General features: G+C 46.8%; 2 protein-coding genes across 2 annotated transcripts in view; one reads left to right on the top strand and one right to left on the bottom strand.

Moving 5' to 3' along the window:
- Window positions 1-15,738, top strand: part of ALDOB (aldolase, fructose-bisphosphate B) — a 269,623-nt gene that overhangs the window by 92,897 nt on the left and 160,988 nt on the right. The gene's annotated exons all lie outside the window — the stretch shown is intronic.
- LOC117348576 (glycine N-phenylacetyltransferase-like) overlaps window positions 1-15,738 on the bottom strand; it is a 34,446-nt gene that overhangs the window by 16,931 nt on the left and 1,777 nt on the right. The window contains exons 2-3 of the mRNA XM_033920853.1: window positions 14,921-15,025; window positions 8,527-8,634 (exon numbers count right to left, since the gene is read on the bottom strand). Of these exons, the coding sequence (XP_033776744.1) occupies window positions 8,527-8,634; window positions 14,921-14,998 (186 nt within the window). The 5' untranslated portion in view covers window positions 14,999-15,025. The remainder of the gene's footprint in view (window positions 1-8,526; window positions 8,635-14,920; window positions 15,026-15,738) is intronic.

The following is a 15,738-nucleotide window of genomic DNA, read 5'->3' as shown; positions in this document are numbered from 1 at the left end:
CCGCGGAGCGAAGAAGACGCGTGTGTTTTTTCAACGGCCGTTGAAACCACTTTTTTGCCTTCCCGCTCGCGCTTTTTTCCTTATTTTTTCCTTCTTTACCTTCGGGTTTATTTTTTCTTTGATTTGCAAAAAAAAAAAACAAAAAACTTTGCTTTTTCCCTTTTTTCTTTCGTTTTTGCCCCGGCGGGGCCTGTTGCCAGTATACAGGCCTCGGGCTTCGATTTTGCGGAGGCTATCTTCCCCTTCATGCCCCCGCAGGTCGGTTTTAAGAAGTGCCAGCGGTGTGCACGCCCGATCTCCATAACTGACCCACACAATTGGTGCTTGCAGTGTCTGGGTCCGGAGCATCGGGCGGACTCCTGCACCCGCTGTGCCACTCTTCAAAAGAGAACTCTTAAAAACCGAAGAATTCAACAAACTCTTCTCTTCGGCACCGAGTCGGCGATGGACTCCTCACCTTCCACGGCGGTACCTCAAAAATCGGCACCGTCGACCTCGACACCGACCGACCCCGCATCGGCGTCGCTGGCGCCAGGTAAGCCGGCTAAGAAGCCTTCCTCTTCCCTCGAGCGCCCTCCAGCTACGGTGGCGACACCGTCCCTACCGGCATCGCACCGGTCCCGCAAACGCTCCGCCCCGATCTCGGTGAGTGCCTCGTCATCGGCCTCCTCATCGCCGGGGCGTGGAGCGGCATCTAAGGAACCGAAGAAAAAGAAAGCGGTTCCGATGCCACCCCTAGATGACCGTATCTCGGCCATCTTAAAGGCTCAACTCCAAGAACAGTTGAAGAAACAACTTGAACAACTGTTGCCCACTATCCTGGCACCGCTCCTTCCGGTACCAGACCGGCCCGAGCCCCGCACCGAGCCCCCGGTGTCCACCCCTTCGGTACCGGTGAACACATCCATGCCGATCCTTTCGGCCCAACAACTTCAGGGCGATCCGGTGGTTCATTCTCAGACCACATTGGATCCCCCTCGGCACCAGGCGGTACGGCATTCTTCTCGGGACCGAGATAGACGCCGGTCGTCCTCCCCTGGTACCGTTTCGGTGCGCTCTGGAAAGTCTTTGTCCAAAACTCGCCATACCGCGCCCTCCACCCCGGTGTCTCGACATGCACCAGAAGTCAGGGACCCTGACTTATGGGAGGAAACTCCTCTCGGTACCGAGGAGGATCCCTCCTCATCTGATGAGGAACCATCGGCACCCGATGCCACCTCTAAACCAGAGCAGTCCTCATTTTCTAAATTTCTGAGAGAAATGTCTGCTGCCCTGTCCCTTCCTCTGGAATCTGACTCAAAAAAGTCTCAAGCCTTTCTAGAGGCTTTAGACTTTGAGCAACCTCCTAAGGAGTTCCTCAAGCTTCCCGTGCATGACATCCTACGGGAAACGTTCTACAAAAACTTGGAAAATCCCCTCACGGTACCGGGAGCCCCCCGTAAACTGGACAACCTTTACCGTGTCATTCCCATTCCTGGATTCGACAAATCTCAATTGCCCCATGAGTCCCTTCTGGTGGAATCCACCTTAAAAAAGACTCAGGGCTCCAGTGTCTATGCCTCTACCCCTCCTGGCAGAGAAGGTAAGACTATGGACAAGTTTGGCAAGAGGCTTTACCAGAATGCCATGCTTGCCAACAGGGCAAACAACTATTCCTTCCATTTTTCTTTCTATCTGAAACATTTGGTCCAACAACTGTCTGCCCTCCAGAAGTACCTTCCTGAGCGCAAGGTCCCGCTATTCCAACAACACATCTCTGGTCTTCTCCAGATGCGAAAATATATGGGCCGCTCAATATACGACTCCTTTGAGCTCACCTCTCGGGCCTCTGCCATGGCCGTAGCCATGCGTCGCTTAGCCTGGCTCAGAGTCTCCGACCTGGACATTAACCACCAGGATCGTTTGGCCAACGCCCCCTGTCTCGGGGATGAACTCTTTGGAGAGTCCCTGGATTCCACCACCCAGAAACTCTCGGCCCACGAGACCAGGTGGGACACCCTGATCAAGCCGAAAAAGAAGGCTCCGCCTGCTCGACCCTATCGTCCTCAATCATCTTACCAGCGGAGGTTCTCAGCCAGGCCACTCAATCCGCCTCCCCAACAATCTCGGCGACCTCGTCAACAGCAGCACCATGCCCAGGCTCGGTCTCAGGCCACTCAACCCTCCAAGCCTTCTCAGCCTGCTAAACAATCTCAGCCCTTTTGACTCTTCTCTCCAGGGCATAGCCAGTCATCCACCCTCGCTGCCTCTTCCACAGCCTATCGGGGGTCGTCTCACCATTTTCTCAAGCCGTTGGGAAGTCATCACGTCGGACCAGTGGGTCCTCAACATCATCCGCCACGGCTACTCTCTCAACTTTCAGACTCTTCCACCGGACAACCTTCCCGTAGAGTCTGCTTCCCACTCATCTCAAACCCCCCTCCTCCTGAGGGAGGTTCAATCCCTCCTCCTTCTCAATGCCATCGAAGAAGTACCTCCAGATCAAAGGGGTCAGGGATTCTACTCCCGCTACTTCCTAGTACCCAAAAAGACGGGAGACCTCCGTCCCATTCTCGATCTCAGGGACCTCAACAAGTGTCTGGTCAAGGAAAAGTTCAGAATGCTCTCCCTTACCACACTTTACCCTCTACTTTCTCAACACGACTGGCTATGTTCCCTGGACCTCAAAGAGGCCTACACTCTCCATCCATCAGAACTCTCGCCGCTACCTGCGGTTCCAGGTGCTACACCACCACTATCAGTACAAAGTGCTACCGTTTGGCCTCGCTTCCTCCCCCAGAGTCTTCACCAAATGCCTGATAGTGGTGGCGGCCTTCCTCAGGTCTCACAACCTCCAGGTGTTCCCCTACTTGGACGATTGGTTGGTGAAAGCACCCTCATCTCAACTCGTGCTACAAGCTACTCATCACACCATCTCTCTCCTCCACCTCCTGGGGTTCGAGATCAACTACCCCAAGTCGCATCTGCTTCCCACCCAGCGACTTCAATTCATTGGAGCAGTTCTGGACACCACGCTGATGAGGGCCTTTCTCCCCTCCGATCGTCAGCAGACCCTGCTCCACCTCTGCCGTCAGGTACTCAGGCATCCCTCCATTCCTGCTCGACAGATGATGGTCCTCCTGGGTCACATGGCCTCGACAGTGCATGTCCTTCCCCTGGCACGCCTCCACCTTCGTACACCTCAGTGGACTCTCGCCAACCAATGGTCACAGACTACAGATCTTCTTTCTCATCCCATCTCTGTGACATCATCTCTTCAGCAATCTCTCCAATGGTGGTTGAACTCCTCAAATCTTTCCAGGGGTCTTCTTTTTCATCTGCCCCCCCACTCTATGATCATCACCACCGATGCGTCCCCCTACGCATGGGGAGCTCACCTAGGGGATCTACGCACCCAGGGACTTTGGACCCCACAGGAGCGTCGTCATCACATAAACTTCCTGGAACTCAGAGCCATGTTCTACGCCCTCAAGGCTTTCCAACATCTTCTCTGCCCTCAGGTCCTCCTCCTGTGCACAGACAATCAAGTCGCCATGTACTACATAAACAAGCAAGGCGGCACCGGATCTCGCCCCCTTTGTTTGGAGGCTCTGCGCATCTGGACCTGGGCCACGGACCGCAATCTCTTTCTCAGGGCGGTCTATATCCAGGGCGAACAGAACTCTCTGGCCGACAATCTCAGCCGCATCCTTCAACCTCACGAGTGGACGTTGGACCCTCCGACTCTGCTCTCCATCTTTGCTCGATGGGGCACTCCGCAGGTGGACCTCTTTGCAGCTCCTCACAACCATCAGCTGCCCCAATTCTGTTCCAGACTCTTCTCTCCTCACCGTCTGGCTCCGGATGCATTCCTGCTCGACTGGAGGGATCGGTTCCTCTATGCCTTCCCTCCACTTCCTCTGATGTTGCGGACCTTGTCCAAACTCCGCAAGGACAACGCCACCATGATTCTCATCGCCCCTCGGTGGCCTCGTCAGCACTGGTTCTCCCTCCTGCTTCAACTCAGCTCCAGGGAGCCCATTCCTCTTCCTGTGTTTCCTACTCTGCTTACACAGCAGCATCAGTCTCTACTGCATCCCAATCTGTCTTCCCTCCACCTGACAGCTTGGTTTCTCTCGGGCTGACCTCTCCGGAGAATCTATCTCACCCGGTCCGCCTCATTTTGGACGCATCCAGGAAACCGGCCACTCTCCAATGTTACCATCAGAAGTGGACCAGATTCTCCTCGTGGTGTCTCCGGCATCATCAGGAACCTACCTCCTTAGCGGTGGAAACTGTCTTGGAATATTTGCTCTCACTGTCCAATGCTGGCCTCAAAACCACCTCAATCAGAGTCCACCTCAGTGCCATCACTGCGTTTCATGAGCCTATTCTCGGAAAACCCCTCACGGCTCATCCTCTGGTTTCCAGATTTATGAGAGGGCTCTTCAACATCAAGCCGCCTCTCAAGCCTCCTCCTGTCGTCTGGGACCTGAATGTGGTCCTCTCAGCACTCATGAAACCTCCGTTTGAGCCTCTTGCCACAACTTCGCTCAGACTTCTTACCTGGAAAGTGCTTTTCCTAATTGCCATCACCTCTGCCAGGAGGGTTAGCGAACTGCATGCACTGGTTGCCGACCCACCTTTCACGGTTTTTCACCATGACAAGGTTGTTCTGCGTACCCACCCTAAATTCCTTCCCAAGGTGGTCTCTGCTTTTCACCTTAACCAGTCCATTGTGCTTCCCGTCTTTTTCCCTAAGCCTCACTCGCATCCTGGGGAACAGGCGTTGCACACACTGGATTGTAAGCGTGCCCTTGCTTACTATCTTGACCGTACCAGAGCTCACCGATCATCTCCTCAGCTCTTTGTATCTTTCGATCCCAACCGTTTGGGTCGTCCTGTCTCCAAACGGACCCTTTCAAATTGGCTTGCTGCCTGTATTGCCTTCTGTTATGCTCGGGCCGGTCTCTCACTGGAAGGAACTGTCACGGCCCACAGAGTCCGAGCTATGGCTGCTTCTGTTGCTTTCCTCCGTTCCACGCCCATCGAGGAAATCTGCAAGGCGGCCACTTGGTCCTCAGTTCACACGTTCACTACTCACTACTGTCTGGATGCGTTCTCCAGACGGGATGGGCTCTTCGGCCAAGCTGTGTTACAGAATTTATTTTCCTAATGGCCAACCATCCCACCTCCCTCTTTGTTAGCTTGGAGGTCACCCATGTGTTAAGAATATGCTGCCTGCTTGTCCTGGGATAAAGCACAGTTACTTACCGTAACAGGTGTTATCCAGGGACAGCAGGCAGATATTCTTACGTCCCACCCACCTCCCCGGGTTGGCTTCTTAGCTGGCTTATACTAACTGGGGACCACGCACTCCTCCGTCGGGCGGGAAGGCACTCGCGCACGCGCGGTGCGGCCAACTAGAAACTTCTAGTTAAAAAGGTCCGTACCGAGGGCTCCGTCGGTGACGTCACCCATGTGTTAAGAATATCTGCCTGCTGTCCCTGGATAACACCTGTTACGGTAAGTAACTGTGCTTTAGCACTTAACCACTTACGTTTAAGACCACATAAAAGTCAGTCCTATGTCGGCTTCATAAACCTGCATATTCAATACTTGTGCCTGGTCATGGCCCAGCATTAAATATCTGGAAATAACACTGGTGGTAGCAAAAAAAATTACTCATCACTTCTGACTGAATATCTACTGCCAGTGTCATGGCTAGGGAGGTTGGCATCTGGGATGGTGGTTCCTGGCATCACTGCACCTTGACCCCCCTGCTCTTCCCCATCACTTGAGCGTCCCCTGCACCTTGAGCACCTGTCCCCACCCCCCTGCGTACCTCTTGAAATATTTGCCAACGTGCTGCTCGCTCCGACCTTGTCTCCCTTCTGACATCACGACTTGGTCCCTTGATCAAGAAGTGACGTCAGAAGGGAGCAGAGGCCAGTGAGAGCTGCATCTCCAACCTCTGAAGTTACTTCTGGGTAGCAGGACCAAGAAGTGACATCAGAAGGAGAGCCAAGACTGGCACGGGTAGCAGGTTGGAGATACTGCTTGCTCTGTCAAAGAGTTAACGAGATACGGGAGAAGGGAAGACATGCACACACAACGGGGAGGAGGGTGCCTCCGCCCAGGTGACTGCTTCCCTCACAACGTCACTGATTCCATCCCCAAAATGACCCCCGAATAGTGTGTTTTCAGTTGAGTGGTAGCCAGTTAAGTACTGCTGAAAATTAGCTGTTAGCCCTGAGGGGGCAATTTAACTGGCCAGGAGCAGTTTCAGGATGGTTAAATTATTTTGAATCTCGGCCCCGATGTGTTTAAGCTGCTTTGCTGCTCTCTAGTGACTAAACTAAAGAATTGAAGATGAGTATGTGGCAATCATTAATGCAAGGAATCTTCTTTTTCCTCAGCTGATTTCTTTAGAATAGTGGTGTTCAATCCAGTCCTCAGGACACACTAGCCATTCTGGTTTTCAGGATACCCACAATGCATATCAGAGATGTCAAGTCACACTTACTGGGTGCTTTCTCACTCTCACAGAGCCCTATTTCTTACTCATTAGATCTTCAATACCAGTGCACTGATCTTGCTCACTGCTTTCATGAGAGGGAAACCTTAGAAAGAAGAAACCAAGAGGGTCCAACCAGTGGGAAGGAATCTGAGCACACCTTTCTGCTTACTGCTTTCTCATGCCATGCTCCTTTTCCCCTCTACTGCAAGTACACATATTCTGAAACGAGCTACTACATGGAAGTCAATGTTCAGCTAAAAAGTTTACCCAACATACTCCCCACTACTTATATTTTATGGGCTCCAAAGAAAACCCATTATTTATTGCTTCCTTGAATCAAAAACTCTCACTGGAATCTTCCTGTTCTTCCAACTATCGCCCCATCTCCTTCCTCCCTTTCTTATCCAAGCTACTTGATCGTGCTGTTCACCTCCATTTTGACTTTCAATGACCTGTTCCTGCTTTTCTTATCTCTCTCATCTCACTTTTAGTATAAAGTGATAGATCCTCCTCCACTGCTGTCCCAATGTACATCAAGGTTCTGTTTTGGAACCTCTTCTTTTTTCCATCTATTCCCTATTCCCATTTATTTTTAACAATAATTTTATACTGTCGATATTTTAGATAACATGTACTTTTATTCTCAATACTTTGTACTTCGCTGATTGTCCAGTTTCTCTTGTGTGTAAACCGCCTCGAAGTCGTTGATTATTGGTAGTATAGAAGAATAAAGTTATGTTATGTTGGTGCTCTGCTCTTTTCCCATGGTTTTCAGTATCACCTCTGTGCTGACGACTCCCAGATCTATCTCTCTACATCAGAAATTTCAACAGGAATCCAGGCCCAAGTCTCATCTTGCCTGTCCAACATTGCTGCCTGAATGTCTCTCCACCATTTACAACTGAACATGGCCAAGACTGTGCTTCTTACTGTATCTTTCCTCCTAAACCTATCTTTCATTTTTCCCATTCCCTATTTAAGAACATAAGAATTGCCGCTGCTGGGTCAGACCAGTGGTCCATCGCGCCCAGCAGTCCGCTCACGCGGCGGCCCCCAGGTCGGAGACCTGTGCCCTAACCGAGACCAGCCCTACCTGCGTTCGTTCTGGTTCAGCAGGAACTTGTCCAACCTTGTCTTGAATCCCTGGAGCGTGTTTTCCCTGTAGATAACACTCATCCTCCCTATCTCATCTGCTCCCAACCTTGACTGCAGTGCAAAAGGAGATGCGGAAGCAGTCCCAGAAAACAGGAAGGTGCCTGGAGGCAGGGAGAGTAGAGCAAGATAATGATCCAAACCTGTGATTAATATGGAGTCACAAACTGAAGATGAGTTAAACCTACCAATATGGAATTCTCACCTGTAGAGGAGAGTGAGAAGTGGGAAACAGTAAAGGGATGGATGAGAAAAACCTACACTGAATAGCACCTGGCTAGGGAAAGTGTATTGGAGCTTGCTGGGGAGTGTAGGGACATAGAAAGCTGAGTCAAGAGGAAATGAGTAGCAGAACAGGCTTAAGAGATTTAAAGAGTAGATCAGGGGGAAAAAAATTAAAAAGTGCAAAGGGAGTAGGGAGGGGGGAAAGAGGAGAAGGAGAAGCAATGAAGAAGAAATTGGGGGAAAAGACTGGTGTAGATGGGCCGAGGGAAAAGGGAGACTGGTTGGAGAAAAGTGCTATGGATGGCCTGAATGGGGGAAGAGAAAAAGAGAGAGAATGAAGTTGACAAGCTGCCAGGGGGAGGAGAGAGTGACAGAACCCTAGCATTCACTTTGTCCACATTGCCTGCCTTGTTTTTCACATTTAGATACAGGCTGGTCATTTACTATCGGATGTATTTTGTTTTTCCTCTCTTTTTTTTTTTTTAACTGGGTGAGGGGAAATTTGTAATGAGTTCAGCACCCCAAACATTTTCAGAATTTGGCTCCTATATCTTATGTACCCCCACAACTCTGGCTGTACTAGGAAAGAGCAAGTGAAGCGAGGAGAAACAATCTGCATGCATCATGAAAAACAGTGCAAAGATGATTACACTTTCGTGAGGCCTGGTGATTACGGTGTGGAACTGTGGCCAGGAATCCACCACCACTTCTAGATTGAAGGGATTTCCACGGTTAATGTGGTAGAGTGTGCCATAAACCTGCAAGAAACAAAACCAAACATCAACCTCACAGCCTGATATCTTAAGATTCGCCTCCTCGTGTCTGTGTGTTGTATGTCTTTGGGGGCAAAGTAACCTTTGAAGCAATGTTTTCTTCATGGGGACTCTTGTTCTGTCTTTGTATATGAGAGTACTTGCTGGTTCTTTTTTTTAATTTCCCTTATTGGTTCCCTTACGCATGGTGGTCTAAGAGTTCTGTTTCTATTTCTTTATGATTCATTAGTATCAACTTATATTGTTTAAATGTAAATTTCTAATTTCATAAAGAAACGTAGTGCTGACAGAAATCAGTTTTCCTTTGATGGAGGTATTCTATTTGCAGACATATGGCATGGCCTCTACATCCAATATTGCTCCTTTACATAGGAGTTTTTCAATGGAAACATTTTTATTCTTTTGACTGGTTTCAAAATACAGCGCCAAAAGATGTACAAGATGAGACTGGAAGACCTGAATATCCAAGTTTTTAAGTTTTATTTAAAATTTGATAAAATGCTAATATAAAATTTTCAAAGCGATGTACATCAATAAAAATACACTAATAGAAACATATAATAGACTTTAAACATCACAAACTGGAAGGTAGGGTAAAAGAAAAGAATGAGCAATGGAAAAAACATTAGGGATGGGGTTGCAGGTAACCAAAAAGGTTTATTCTTAGGGGTAGCTAACAATGTCATGTTAGAGAGCAATGTAAATCTATTGTTCAAGATTTAAATTAATTTCCAAAGGAAGCCTTTCAGAGCACCTTTAAATCTCCTCTCTTAGATGGATAGGTAAGTGATTCCATTGTTGGGTGGCTGTTACCAAAAAGATTTTGTTTCGCCTCGTATTTATAACTTTCAAGAAGGGAATTGTAAGAAGATGTTGATTAGTGGATGTATACTGTAGAGGAAAGGAAGGACAGGGGAGATATGATACAAATATTTAATACTTAAAAGCATAGATAGTGGAGCTCTTTTTATTTGGGGGTGCCCAAAAGCTCCACTCCAGACCTTGCTTCCATAATAGTTCTAATTGTAATACCATTTTTCCATTTATTTTTCATATATAAACACTATAATAAGCCCAGCACTATGGCTAGCCTTGTTCCAGATAGAAAGCAGAGAAACATAACCCTGAAACTGAGGACAGCTGACCAGTGCAGCAACTCTGATCCTTACATTGACCAAGACTCTGATTCTGGGGAGGTTTCCCAAAAGCAGGAGCCCTGGGAGGATTTAGAACTCTATGGGAATAAAAACACTTTTAAACCTAAGCCAAACACTGTTAGTACACAGCTTAGGAAACAGGCACTGCCCCTTTAAATGCACACCTGCTTAGGTTGATTGCAGAGCAGGAGAAAGCCCAGAGAGAGCTGAAGCCTCTGCCTCTCCCAAGTAGGCTTGGGCAAGGCAGCTTAAGCAGTGCAAGCCAGAGAGAGAGAGTTGAGCCAGGAGATGAGGCTAGGTAAGGTGAGATCTCGGAGAGAACGAGAGCCAGAAGGCCTTGAGCATGCGTAGATGCTCAAGGCCCAGCCCAGGCAAGAGGCGGGAGATTTCTTTCAGTGGCACAAACGGCAGATGGGGTAAGGAACATGTTTGGGAGGAAGGGCGGGCGGATGCAGCTTTCAGCACGGGGGTGCGATGCGGTTCTCGCGGGGGGGGGGGCGTTCATGTGAGGTGGGGGTGCGATGCCGGTTAGAGCAGGGGGGAGGTACTCGTGTAGCGAAACATGCTCGGTTTGCGAGACAAAAGTTTGCTAAGTGTTTTGTTCGTCTTGCAAAACACTCGCAAACCGGGTTACTCACAAACCGAGGTTCCACTGTATATACAAATGAAACCCTAAGATGCAAGACTCTGCATACACTACAACCCCAGAGAAATAGAAGCAGATGTATTTCTTCCTGAACAGTGCAAAATATAGACAGCAAATATAAATTCTCAAAACTGACACATTTTAATCACTAAATTGGAAATAAAATCATTTCCCCTACCTAGATATGTAAGGTTTGAAGACGTTTGATTTGGGATGTATGTTGCCTTGCATAACATCACAAAAGTTCAGTTTAGAAATCAGAAGAGTGTGTGTTGCTGTATGTAATGAAGCAAACTCCAAAACATTTCGTAATGTGCACAGCTTATGTGATACTGAGATATATGATGAGAAAATGTAAGCCTGGGGTCAATTTACACACCCAAATATCAAAACTTAGGCACTGGATTAAAACAAAAAGAAAATCGACATGGTTCTCCAAACTAGTGGCGGAGAAAATAAAGGCAAAAGAGTTGGGGGTTCCTGAAATATAAAAAAACCCCAAGAAGAAGAGTACAGAAAGGACTACCAGGTGAAACTGAAGAAAGTCAAGAGGGAGATACGTCTGGCGAAAGCACAGGTGGAAGAGCAAATGGCTAAAAATGTAAAAAAAAGGGAGACAAAATTTTTTTCAGATATATCAGTGAAAGGAGGAAGATGAAAAATGGAATTTCTAAACTAAAAGATACTAGGAACCGATATGTGGAGAGTGATGAAGAAAAAGCAAATGTGTTAAATACTTCTGTTCTGTGTTCACGGAAGAAAAAACTGGAGAAGGACCGACATTGTCTGGCAAAGTTACACTAGAAAATGGAGTAGATTCTGCGCCGTTCACAGAGGAAAGTGTTTATGAACAACTTGAAAAACTGAAGGTGGACAAAGTGGCGATGGCACTGGATGGGATCCATCCCAGGATACTGAAGGAGCTCAGAGAGGTTCTGGCGGGTCCTATTAAAGACTTGTTCAACAAATCTCTGGAGATGGGAGTGGCTCCTGGGGATTGGAAGAGAGCGGAATTGGTCACAGGGATGAAATGGGAAACTACAGGCTGGTAAGCCTCACTTCGGTTGTTGGATTAATAATCGGAAGGAGCCGAATATGCTGGGAAGTGAGAGGCTGATATGCATGGATGGGGAGAGGGACCTTGGGGTGATAGTGTCCGAAGATCTAAAGGCAAAAAAAACTGTGCGACAAGGCGGTGGCTGCTGCCAGAAGGATGCTGGGCTGTATAAAGAGAGGCGTAACCAGTAGAAGAATGAAGGTGTTGATGCCCCTGTACAGGTTGTTGGTGAGGCCCCATTTGGAGTATTGTGTTCAGTTTTGGAGACCGTATCTGGCGAAGGACACAAAAAGGCTTGAAGCGGTCTAGAGGAGAGCGACGAAAATGATAGAAGGTTTGCGCCAAAAGACGTACAAGGAGAAACTGGAAGCCCTGAATATGTATATCTTAGAGGAAAGGAGGAACAGGGGAGATATGATTCAGACGTTCAAATACTTGAAAGGTATTAATGTAGAACACAATCTTTTCCAGAAAAAGGAAAATGGTAAATCCAGAGGATATAATTTGAGAGTGAGGGGTGGTAGACTCAAGAGCAGTGGTTCCCAAACCCTGTCCTGGGGGACCCCCAGCTAGTCGGGTTTTCAAGATATCCCTAATGAATATGCATGAGAGAGATTTGCATACCTGTCGCTTCCATTATATGCAAATCTCTCTCATGCATATTCATTAGGGATATCTTGAAAACCCGACTGGTTGGGGGTCCCCCAGGACAGGGTTTGGGAACCCACTGCTCAAGAGCAATGTAAGGAAATTCTTCTTTACGGAGAGGGTGGTGGATGCCTGGAATGCGCTCCCGAGAGATGGTGGAGATGAAAACGGTACTCTCCACCCAGTACACACCATTACTCTCCCAACCCAACTAACTGAGCGCCCAGATTAGGACACCCATCTTAAGACCGCATTGCGGCCCTTTGGATGTAAAGCTTGCAGATATGGCTCCCAGATATTCAAGAACAACATCTTTTGCTTCCTAGCCCCTCCGGTATCTCGCGCCTTCCAGATGGCCAACTGATGCAACTGGTTCCGCCAATGCCAAAACGCCGGAGAGTCAGAGACCATCCAGCACTGAAGAATACATTTCCTGGCCAGTAAACTCATCTTCCTACACAGAGCCGACGCCCCCTAGGCAAATGGCCAAAAGCTCCTGGCAAATCCAAAACAAAGTGGGCTGGGGTACTGCGCAAGGCTTTCCCAATTAACCCTGACATGTAAGAGATTATACGCCTCCAGAAGCGCTGGATAATGGGGCAGGACCAAAAGGCATGTCCCAAAGTGTGTGTCCCCGTCCCACATTTATGACACAGTGGTGTAGGGAGCCTCCACTGTAATACAACTGTGTACAAGTGTAATAGGCACGTAAAGTCACCCTATAATACGTTTCCCTCAACCAAGCACACGGGAGGGGCACCTTTGTTAAAAAAAATGTTGTAGTAGAATCCTCATGCTGCAGTTAAAGGAGTCTCAGGCCTAGATTCACTAAACGATCCGTGGCCAAGTCTTGCCGGGCGACCGATTCACTACGAGTCCTCATGCAAATTAATGTGATCGGACGCATGCCCCACAGCGACCCCACGGATCGCTGCAGAGCGATCCAGACGCATGTGCAGACCATCCTCTGCCTGGAGATGTGATCCCCGCATGCGCTTGCTCTATGCACAAGCTTGAGGTCAAAACAAAAGGGGGGGGGGGCTGGCTGCATTCGCTGGCCCCACGAGTGAATTTCAGGAATCATTTCCAGTAGCCTGAATGGAACAGAACATGCTTTGCAGCCAGACTCTCTCTAGGATAATAGAGGGATACAGATGAGAGAAGAAGCCACCCAAAATTTGATTCCCTTCAGTTGCTAATGCTAGAGATAACACGGAACAGAACACACTATGCAGTCCCGCTTAAGCCCACAGGTTAAAACCACGGGCTCACACTGCGCTTTTTGCACAAGGGAGATGTGTTTTATTTTTTATTTTGATACTGGGCTGCAGGGCTGGGATTTCAGGGCGGCAGAGAGCAGGACAGTCGGAAAGGATGTGAGTGACTGGTTCTCAGCAGTCGCTTCATTTTGGATCGGCCAGCCCAATTGGTGTTCATTCTTCTGTTTAGTGAATTGAGGGCTTCCTACTTATGCATGGCATTTCCCTCATTTGCTTGTACGGATTGGATCAGAGGTTGATCAGCCAGAAGGTTAGTGAATCGGGTCGGGGAACGCTCGCAAAGTGGTCGGAACATGATTGGTGAGCTTAGTGAATCTAGCCCATAGTTCTAATTAAACTAGAAGAGAGGTATTCTTTAATTTATTATTATGTATTAGTAGTTATGAAACTTGTCGTTTATGTTTGTAATTTTATTTACTACAATGTATTAGTAGTTATAGTACATCTCTTTTATGTTTGTCTTCCTATATTTTGTAACTTTATCACTTTGTACATCACTTAGAATTCGGAATAAGCGATTAATCAAATGTTATAATAAACTTGATAAACTTGAGACATCAAGTTAAATGTTTATTTTTGCACTTTATGCAAACTCATTTCTTACACATAGATGTTGATTTCAACTAGAATTTTAAATTATAATTTTTAACCATTTATTATTACTAATTTTGAATCACTTGCAAGTGCAACGTGACTGAAAAGATTTTACTAAAAATTCATTTGCACTTTACATTATTTTTCTATTACTCTGTCGTCAGCATTTCAAAGTGAATCTATGATAAATAACATCGTTGGTGTCATTGACATTAGGGAAACCAAAGCTTCACATCGTATTGTTTCTTATACTCAACTCCACATGGACCATATCTATTGTACTCATCCTACAGATAACCTGAAGAAAGTGCGTAGAAATGTCTCACAAAAAATGGTACTTACCTCAGCATCTTCCTCTGGATAGTCTACTAGATAATGGCAAAGGAGGCTGATCCCTCCCCTCAAAGGACAATCAAAAGATGGTTTAAATATCCAGATAATTAGTACCATTAGTTAGATATTGCTACAACATATGCCCTGCTACCTCTAGTATCTCTGCTACCTATTAGTATTGGGATTTTTTAAATTTATCTAGGTAAACCACTGTACACCAACCTTTTGAATATTGACCCATTTGTGTTTTAGGTATTATGTGAAGAAATTCTGATTGTTTTGCTTTCTTCTGATTGGATACAGAAAACATAGTATGATCCTAATTATTATCCAGGGGCTGGTATTAGTATAGGAAGCACTTGGCATATGGAACAATCTTTTGGTAATGTTAATACATGATGGTATTATATGTGTTGAGATAGTTATAGAAAAGTTATTGTGAACACAGCCTAGTAAATGCCCAGCTTTGTTAAGAAATGATGTTGAGGGGCAAGCAATGAAGGAGTGAGAAACAAGGTGAGTAAACTAAAGAGGCAAAATAAGTGAGAAAACTTACTTTCAGAGAATCGGGAAAGCTTTTCATCAGAATCCTCTCAAGAGAAGCCAGTTTCTGAGAACAATGTAAGAGCATCATTCTGAGAATCAACAGGGATCAATGAGCCTGGAGGAGGGAACAGTTTATAGTTTATTAAATTCTTGATATACCACCAAGTCATCACTAGGTGTTTACAATAAAATATACTGTAATAAGGATTTAAAAAGCAAAACGAATTCCATAGTCTTTGTATAGTGCATCTCAAGTATTCCTAGAGAGAGGGAGAAGGAATAAAACCCAATGGAGTCAGGTGCTAGAAAAGGAAAAGAGAGAAACTGAGGAGTAGCTAAATGTTTAGTGCAGTGGACTGAGAATTGGGGAACATCATTCAACCCTCCATTGCCCCAGGTACAAGACTTAGAGACAGAGCCCACTAAGGACACAAAAAGTACCCACATTGGTCGCACCCACAAAAAGGCAGTAAATCAAATCCATGGCCCTTTGATATTGTTGACTCGTAAGCAATGTGAGTAATTTATGCCAATTAAATAGTAACATAGTAGATGATGGCAGATAAAGACCCAACCTGATTCAATTTAGATTTTTTTCCTCCTCTTAGCTATTTCTGGGCAAGAATCCTAAACTTTGCCTGATACAGTACTTAGGTTCCAACTACTGAAATCTCTGTCAAAGTTCACTCCAGCCCATCTATACCAACCCAGCCATTGAAGTCCTCCCCAGCCCATCCTCAACCAAACGGCCATATACAGACACAGACCGTGCAAGTCTGCCCAGTACTGGCCTTAGTTCTTCAATATTTGCTATTATTTTCTGATTCT

The sequence above is a fragment of the Geotrypetes seraphini genome, chromosome 14 (genome assembly GCF_902459505.1).
Source record: "Geotrypetes seraphini chromosome 14, aGeoSer1.1, whole genome shotgun sequence".
Classification (NCBI taxonomy): Eukaryota; Metazoa; Chordata; class Amphibia; order Gymnophiona; family Dermophiidae; genus Geotrypetes; species Geotrypetes seraphini.
Note: the sequence above shows the minus strand (reverse complement) of the source record. Positions and strands in the feature narration are given on the sequence as shown.